General features: G+C 30.3%; 1 protein-coding gene across 1 annotated transcript; it reads right to left on the reverse strand.

Annotated features, from left to right (window-relative positions):
- Nucleotides 1-1,473: 1,473 nt before the first annotated feature.
- LOC112211764 (uncharacterized) lies at nucleotides 1,474-3,572 on the reverse strand. Its single transcript, XM_024363991.2, has one exon. The coding sequence runs from the start codon at nucleotides 3,491-3,493 to the stop codon at nucleotides 2,774-2,776; it is 720 nt and encodes a 239-aa protein (XP_024219759.1). The 5' UTR covers nucleotides 3,494-3,572; the 3' UTR covers nucleotides 1,474-2,773.
- Nucleotides 3,573-9,576: the final 6,004 nt, after the last annotated feature.

Here is a 9,576-nt window from a genome sequence, read left to right on the forward strand (position 1 = left end):
TATGAAATAAATAAAGCTCTCTTCCCCGTAGCTGCCTACTTAAGTGCTAATCTATTAACGTTATGCATATCGGGGCATATAGGGAATTACTTTCATTTCTCTTCAGTTGGAATGAATTCATTATAAAGTACAAACAAATACTATTAGTCTTGTAGATTTAGCTTAATTCAATTACACAGACTTGTACAATAATAACTTGTACTTTAGTATTTTTTTAATTCCTGTAATATCACTAATTGTCATCCCTATCATGAAAAAAATAAGTATTAGTATTATTACCACACTATTTTCTACACTTGTACTATGAATTAATACTATTAGTTTTCATTATGAATTATTATTATGATGCCTAGAAGGGCAATGCTACTCCTTAACTCGTTGTATCAATTTGATAAATGTAATCAGTGATTCTTGAATCACGTGTAATCCTTTCACTAAATCACTTTGTCTAAACTATTTTTCACAGATAAAAAGTTTACTAACTTATAGTAGTGTATGTATGAATATTTGAAAGTAAGACTATGAAAAGTAACATTTATAATGACTTGATAAAACAAGAGTATTACTTACTTATTACTTATCTCTACTATTACCCAGTTGAATTTATGCATCAGCTATTTGAATCTTAGCAGTTTTATTAATCATTATATATGTTGTCATCAAATGCAATATATATAATTCTATTTAATTTAATTTTTATTTTTTTTACTTTATTTATATTTTATGTCATTTGTTTTCATTTATTGCCTTATTTATTATTTATGTAATTTTTTTTCCATTTATTTGTTTATTTTTGTTCTAATGTTATTTTATTTTAGTATGAATGTAATCAGTTATCACTATTATTTATTTCCCAATAATGTTGTAGCAGATTGTAATATTTATCAATTAATAAAAAATTAATGTTTTGTAACTAATTATATTTTTAGCATTGTCGTTATTTATGCCATTTTATAACAGTGGACAAAGTATGTCTAGTGCTAAGCATTGAATGTTAAATGTATGCAATGACAGTAGCTACATAACTTAGGATATCGTTTCTGTTTTCTTTCATACTTTACCAAAAGCCACAAAAGTTATGATTTTGTAAACAATTATGGTCTCTTTAATTTTTGAGGACTAGAGTTGAAACATTCAACATCATGATTTGGAACTAGATATATTTTGGTCAATTTATAGTCAAAGTTCATGTTTCTTTGAGGTATCTGAAGGTTGTAGCGTACACATTAATATATATATTTATAATGACAAAATGATTACATATATTAACCCAAAATTCATTACTGTTAAGCTCTAATTTTAAAAATTCAATTATAATTACGGGAAATGATAAAATTCTAGGAAAAAAGGAAGAAAACAAAAGCATTATGAAGCTTTTTAAAATTTTAATAATAAAAGTATTGAAATACATTTTAATATATAAGAGGTAGTAACATTTATACAACTTACTATACAAATGGTCTGAATCAATAATATATTATAGGAAAAATACAAAAGTCAACCTTTATACACAAACTACATAACATCGATACAAAAATAGAATCCTGAATCCTTTTTTTATTACAGATATTGTCACTTTGACTTTTCATAGCATACTTTTAACAATCTAATAGATTTTGATTTTGTAATATGATATATCAATTATAACTATTAATATTATGCTTATTATATAACAATACTGTTTCAAATAAGTTCGGTTGGTAGTGGATGTATACACAGTTCTTTGTTTTCTAATAAAATGTAATTGTCCAAGAAATATCAAATTCAAATAGGAACGGATTTGAAAATACGTTGATATAAATTTTTAAGCAGAAAGGAAGTCATAAATGTGTGTAAAGACCTTATGCATTACAATGACAAGTAACCTTTCATACATGTTAATAACACCGTGAATTAAAAGAAAAACTTGAATATTTACATAAAAACGACGATACTCCTTATAACAAAACTATTATATTACAAAGGCAAATAACGTACAAAAATCAATGTATAAGATTCATTTTCCCCTCCAATAAAATAAACAAAATAAAATAAGTTATTCTACATAACAACATAATATAAAAATACTAATTTGAACCTATTGTATGGTTGACAATGAATCAAGGTTCCAAGATAGTATTTACCTCCGATTCATCAATTGTCCATTCAAAATAAAATAAAAGATATTATGTAGCTATTGAGAAAATTTTAAACAGAAAAAAAATTAGGTATATATATGCTTATTACACTAATATTCGTTCATCACATTCATAAAAGACATATGAAATGCATTTGTAATAATCAAAACAAAAGGTTACCAACATTTCACTATAGTGAACAAAAATTACAGTAGGAAGAAAGTACCTTTACTATTAAAATGTACTATTTTCTGTTGTTTTTTTCGTTTTTTCTTTTGGTAATTTTTTTAAAATATGTGATTCCAAAATTCTAGATAAAAGAATAATACTTAGCTAAAAATCACATGGTTTTCCAAATAAGCATTATATTTAAAAATATATATTCAAAGAATGTAGGACACTTAATTGGCAATATCTACCCTGAGGTTACGTGATACACGCCTTGGAGAAGCCAGTCATTAAGTCAATAATAAGCATTGTGGAAGATATGAGAAGGAGAAGTCAACATGTGAGCTTTCGTTTCTAACATTTAAGAAAAAATATTAAATTACCTGTATCACTTTCTCCTGTCGGTATCCGCTTTGCATAAGAGCTCTCAATACATAACATGGACAAAGATATAATTCGAATCATGATTTGGTACAATAATACGTGGATTACTTCCTCTTGGCCCTTGGAGCCCCGTCGACCTTGTTGGCGCGCCGCTCTGCACAAGACCGGACATTGTTGAGGAGGTAGCGGAACTGGAGGAGTTGGACAGCCGTGACACTGGGATCGGAGCAGCATTCCAGCCATCTCAGGAACTTTTCACCATGTTTTAGCGCTTCATCGGCTGATTCTGGTGAGTCGTCTTCGTCTTCCGATACTTCTTTTATGTCCTTGATTCGATTCTCCTTCGTTTCGTCGCGGACGTTGTTGTTATTCAAGTTAAGGAAGACATTATCCAAGGTCGATTTGGACTTGACTAATGGTAATGGTTCTAAAACAGCTTCTTTAGAAGGGGTTTGAAACCCGTACTGTTTGTACCATCGCCAAAACCAGCTGCTGTTGTCAGCCTCTTTGAGTCCATTCACGCTTGGCTGCTGCTGCTGGTTGCTAAGCCAGTACCAGAGGGAGTCCGTGTCGAATCTGGCTCGTTTCGCTTCGGAAGGGCCGTCCGGTTTCTCTGGCTCAGGGGAGGGCGAACTCTTGTTTGCTAAGGCGTGTAGTTTATCTTCATTCTTGCACCAACCGCGAAGCGTCGATTCTGGGACACCGATGATTCTCGCAACTGAAGCCTTCGATTCACCTTCATGTACCCTTTGAATGGCCTCTAACTTCTCATGGATCGACAGCTGCCTCACTGGACGTTTGTTCTGAGAAACTTTAGCCATCATGCCGTGGGCACTTCAGTAGAACATGCTTGATGGGCTAGAGCTAAAGACACCCTTACCATACGGTTAGACAGTTGTGAGAGGACTGGCAGTTGTGTTCTAGTTAGTAGTTAGGGCCGGTGGACCGTAGGGAAGGGGAAGAGAGAGAGGGAGGGTCTTGTCCTTTGTGTGGATCAATAAGCCCCTCCCCCCCCCACCAGTGGACACTGGCGGACTTAGTCCCTTCCTAACCCTGGTTACCAGGCGACCGCCTCCCCAGTGGTCACCTTCCTCCCTAGCTCCTCAGCTATATCGTATCCCTCTCATTTGGTTCATTCTCCACTTCCTCTTGTCATCTTATTTCACTATTCTCCTATTATACATACCGACAATAAGTTAAAATACTCAGAGCTTGAATTGTGGAATTGTAATTGAGAAATGAAAAAATCGAAACATATTTCATTTATTGGAATCATTGATATGGATAGAGAAATATGGCCTTTAAAGTATTTTAAAAGCCTTTTAATATAAAATTATTTTTATATTAATTTTTTATATATTGTTATATTAATTGGAAGTAAGCTAGTACGTGATCTACATGTTAGAATCTCAGACCACTATCACCAATATTACATTTTTGTCCAATCAAGTTCATTGAAATAATTATAGTTTCTAAATTATAACATCTCATTCATATATATATGTGTGTGTGTTATATTTAATTTTACTTTATCCATATAATCCTAATTCGTGATTTGATTTTACTATTTCAAGGAGTTCGCAAGAGGTTACAGCCGGTTATCCTCATTACTGAGGTAATAGTTTCATAAAATTGTATTATTATAAAGTAACCAACTTATTAGAAATCTGAAATAAGTTGTGAAAATAATATTAAAAAAAAATAAAAACGAGAATGAAGAATGAACTTGTCTAGACATTTGTCATTTGCTTGAAATTTCAGGCCTGAAAAATAAGGACCTTGCCTTTCACCCCAACCCCATCCGCCATAATCACTATCGCTCAACTCTCCCAACTTTTATTATCCTTGTGCTTCTGCAAGTGTCATAGAAATACTTAGTTATTTGCTAAACAGATATCTGAGTAGCTTTTGTAGGTTTTAAAGTAATATACATTTCTATAGTATAAGGGAGTAACTACTTAAAGTATTGAAATCTAGATAAGAAAGTGAGATTGGTAGATCTGATTAGTACAGGCTCACATCATTAACACATTAATTACCACGCTTTAAATTTTTTAGAGGCCTGATAAAAATTGATTAAACATTAGCTTTCAAAGCTCACATTATGAATATATAATTATCTGGAGTAAACATTTTTTTGTTTTAAATGAATACGATATCTTAGATATATTTTGAATTAAATGTGTATAACACGGATTATGGTAAGAATAATGGGATTACTCGAAAAGGGTCCTTTTGTGAGGACCTTAGCACCTTGCTATAGAAATGTTTCTTAACTGTTAATGTAAATGTAAATGTTTGTATATTTGATTGCTGCTAAGTTTATTTCAATTTAGCAGATTATGAAACGACCATTTCTGGACTGTCCCATTCCCATTGCTTGCCGGAGCGCGAAATGTGAAAAAAATCCTCAAATAGCTAATAGATAAATGTGATATTTGTTTTGTAGTTGAGGGTATCTTAGTTTTAATACAAAACATCTTAAACAATAAATATTATATTATATGAAGGAAGAATATGTTTTAGCAACAATTTAGCTAATTTGGAATTACGTTGCCACATTCAGTTTTACAGTTGAGATTCAGATATCCGTAAACTTATTTTAAAGCTGATACCTCATAGCTAGATCGTACATAAACGAATGTTAAGAATTTTTGGTGCTTGTTCGTGTGCGTGTGTGTGCGCGTGTGTGCGTGCGTGCGTATAACACGCACAATATGCGACATATATACATATTGTTTATAATGTGTTTATGTATTACTTTTAATTATTTTTATGAATTTCTTGAAATGTCAAACTGTCACTTGAACGACTACCATTTTTCATTTAGTTTCAACACAACATTTTTATTCAACAGTTTACATCTCTATATCCATTTTGTGTATTGCTTGTTCAATATCTTTTTTTTTTTAAGATTTGGTAAATAATTTTATTCATTATATAGACAAGTATTTCTTAGAACGCATGTTGTATGTTATCATTTGTAAATTCTAATTAGGTTATTATAGGATTTGATGACCAACATTTGCTTCTAGTTTCTTAGTAATTATATTGAAGTGTATCATTTTGCATTCAAATTTAACTTCTTTCTTCACAAATCAAATTTTTCACCTCTTAAATAAATTCCGGATCTAATCTTGTTCAAAATACGGATTCAGAACAAAAAGTGAAGTGTTTAGGTTTAGTACGTTACAAACTTACTATATATGAAGATTTATTGATCCATGTGAATCCGATTTAAGAATTGTAGGAATCTAGGTTGTTACCCATATTTATCCTTTTTTTTATGGGAAGAAGATAGTTAACCATTTGAAGTCCGGCTTGCGGTCAATAAGGTAGAGGTTCTGGTTAAACTACTTAGCCAGAAGCTATACCTTAACTCCCTCATCAAGTCCTCAAATTCAGGTCGAAACATAGGCACGAATAAATATTTTTTGTTTATTTGCTCACCCGACCATCTTCTCCACAAAATTAATTAAAATTCAATTTTTTTCATTATTTATTTATAAACTATATCAATGTATTTATAACTTATTCATTACTTATGATTTTTTACTATGATTGAATAGATTGAGAAATTATTTTAAAGGGTGGACATGATTGGCTAAACTTTTAATTTGCTCGATTACTTTTTTCATTATCACATATGCTATTATTGCCGCTCGAGACTGGATGCTAGTGTCCGGCCAATTTTATGGTAGTGAGGTTGGCATGGTGGCACATGCACTTTACTCGAAGGCAATATAACCATAAATTATATAATATCTTTTTGAAAGGTGAGTTCCGCTTATACCTGAAAGAGCGACAGGAGAATAAATGCTAGAGCGAAAAATGTTGTGCTAATAAGGAAGAGAGGAGTGGTGCGTGGAGAGCTCCTTGGAGGACACAGGTCACCTTCCTTCCCCCCAGCACCCCTCACCCCCCCCCACTATCTCCCAGATCAATTGTCTCCTATGGCCTGTCTCTGTCCTCTCTACTCCTTTATCTGCGCTCTTCCCGTTCCAGAGATATAAGCTGGGACTTATGTATTAAATGTACCAATTATCATAATTGTTTCAGCCATCATTTTAGTTCAACTAGACTGGTATAAGAAGGATTAAGAGCGAAATTAAAATGCATATATATCCATGTTTAACTAGAAAGTTATTTCTCAGAAATTCTGATTTAAAGTTATTATTATCAGTAATCCATGTTGTTAGTGTTTATGATATAAAATTGATTACTTTTAAATTACAGAGTTTTAGAATTTCAGAATTAAATCAGAGACGACATTTTATTTAAAAACAAGTGTAATTTGCCTTTGTTAGAACCATTTGGAGGGGGCTTCCAATAACAGCGTTTTATTTTTCATCAGCTACCTACTTCTCATCATATATGATATCTTTCCATGTTTTGACATTTTTCCTATTATCAGGAATACAGTACAACATATATTAATTTAGTAACAAAAATATTGGTAAGTTTCATAAACATTCTAAAAAAAAATAATAATTATATTAATACATGTAGAATTTAAAACATTTTATAAAAGTATGTAAAAAAAAAAAAAAAAATGTATATTGTATAATATCATACTTATCACAATATTTTATCGTAAATGATATCCACAAAAACTTATTGTTATTAAACTAATAGCCATCAGGTTATAACTTATGTAATATATAGTAAAATCACCATTTACCTAACCATAAATACACCCAAAGTGTTTATAAAGTATTGTATTATAAGGTATATATTGTATTATAATGTGTATATTGTATTATAAGGTATTGTCCATTAGGTAATTAAAAAAGGATAAGTCGATTTCCAAAATCGTTATAGGCGTTTTTGATAACGGTAAAAAAGGAACTTTACATTTTTTGCATTTGAGATTTTAGGAAAAGGTTCCTGTAACATTCCAAGCATACCTAAACCTATGTTAAATATGTAGATAATTTCAATTACCAACACCTTTCCTTTTTTGGGCTAGGCTGATTACATACACATTGCACGCACGAGCCACACATAGAGTAATTTGAAAAATCCCCCTTAGTAAAAAGGGTGTCCCATAAGTTTTTAGTAACATTTGGGGGTTAAGTAGACCTCAAAAGAACATAAATGGACCGACTAATGAAAAGAAAAAGAGAAAATTTCAAAATTACTATAGTTCGATGTTTTTTGAAGCAGTTGACGTTTTTTTTTCGATTAAGGAGCAATTAAGTCTATTTAACTAAACAAATTGTAAAAACTATTTGAGGTAGGTACTTCTAAATTGCAGCAAAGTGAACTAGATAAAATTATACTTAAAAAAAATTAGAATATATCTTTTTACCCTTTGAAACGGGTAATACAAATAACGCTGTTTTGTAGGAAGATAGTCTGAGAGCGGTCAATAAAGGTATAAAAAGTAAAGATTAGCTAGTAATCCATAACCTACGTTTCGTCCCACTTCATCAAGGTTAAATGAATAAAATTACTACAATACTAAACTACGACAGGGTTAAATAATTACAAAATACCAATGTATTTTTATTATTATAAGCCAATTTTTTCCTTAAATTTATGTATTGAAATAATAAAATTACTCAATATTGCTAGTAATGAAATAATATTTATAACTAATATTACTAGAAAGTATTTTTATAATGCATAACATTCGTAATAAAAATTATTATTTTTCATGGGAAAATGTAATTATCTAATTTATTTCTATTAAAGGAGAATTTTATTTATATAAACTCATTAAATATTTTATTTTTCATATTTTTATATATGAAAAGTGTATAATAATAATTTATTATTTTGATTAAAAAAAATTGAGAGAGAATTTAACAATGCATACTTTTTTTGTATAACTGGTGGCCAATGTGAGAGCTTATCGTGGTCGGAGGAGAAGTGTATAGTAGTCTGATAAAGAAAAGAAACTTTGCGTTATTTAACCAGTTGAAAGCCTCCTTTGATGCTTCTGCTCACTATAGTATACTCTAATACTTCCTATAGTATACTCTAATACTTCTCTCAACACATACTCCTACACTTTTTTCTTAATAGAATATTTGATAAAATCTTGTATCATGTTTACTATGCCCCAATTTAGAATTACCCAACTATATTAGTTTTAGTTTATTCTTGCAATTCAACAAAACATTAGACTTTCTTATAAAACTCAAAACTTCATTTTCCCCCTTTCCTGTTGAGAATTGGGCCACTGTCTATATGAACTTTTTTGTTACTTTTGATGTCTCATATAACCTCATTAAATATTGATAAAGACTTACGGGTCAATGTGTAGAAGAGAATAATTATATCAAAAATAATTATAATTAATTTATGTTAACATAATAATAAACACAACTTAACATAGTCGATATATGTTAAATACAGTTTTAAATTGATCAATTATAATTAGTGAATTAGGATAACTAATCGATAAAAAGACGAATTAACTAATTTAAATTATTTCATTATTCAGCTAATTGGAAATGTGTATTAAACAATGGTATCTCGACTTATCATCTTACCATTGATAAGTAAAATAGGATAATTGGTAATAAAATCTTCTATAATTGAAAATGAAAAGTTTTTCTTTCTCTCCGTAATTTTATCATTTTATTGTCAAGCTAAAAATTGAGTTTAATAATACAGTGATGGATAGTTAGATAGCTCTTAACAAACTAAAGGTCAAGATAAGGCAAATAAACCCCCAAAATATGTAATTCATGGAAGGAATTAGTCTCATTCAGTCTACTACTACTAGTCTTATCTACACCATTAATTCATAAGAATACTTTATTATTACAAATATATATTTTTATTACAAGAGAAATTAATGAATGATTAGAAGCTCCACTCCAAAACATATTGCTAAATACGCTAATGTAACTCCTCGTAAATCTCCAGGCTATGATATTCTGACTCCTCAAATCCT

This window comes from Halyomorpha halys, unplaced genomic scaffold, assembly GCF_000696795.3.
Source record: "Halyomorpha halys isolate HHAL.00 unplaced genomic scaffold, Hhal_1.1 Scaffold549.1, whole genome shotgun sequence".
NCBI lineage: Eukaryota > Metazoa > Arthropoda > Insecta > Hemiptera > Pentatomidae > Halyomorpha > Halyomorpha halys.

Excerpts from the sequence above, each read along its gene's own strand:
- LOC112211764 (XM_024363991.2), bottom strand. The coding sequence starts at position 3,493 with ATGATGGCTAAAGTTTCTCAGAACAAACGTCCAGTGAGGCAGCTGTCG.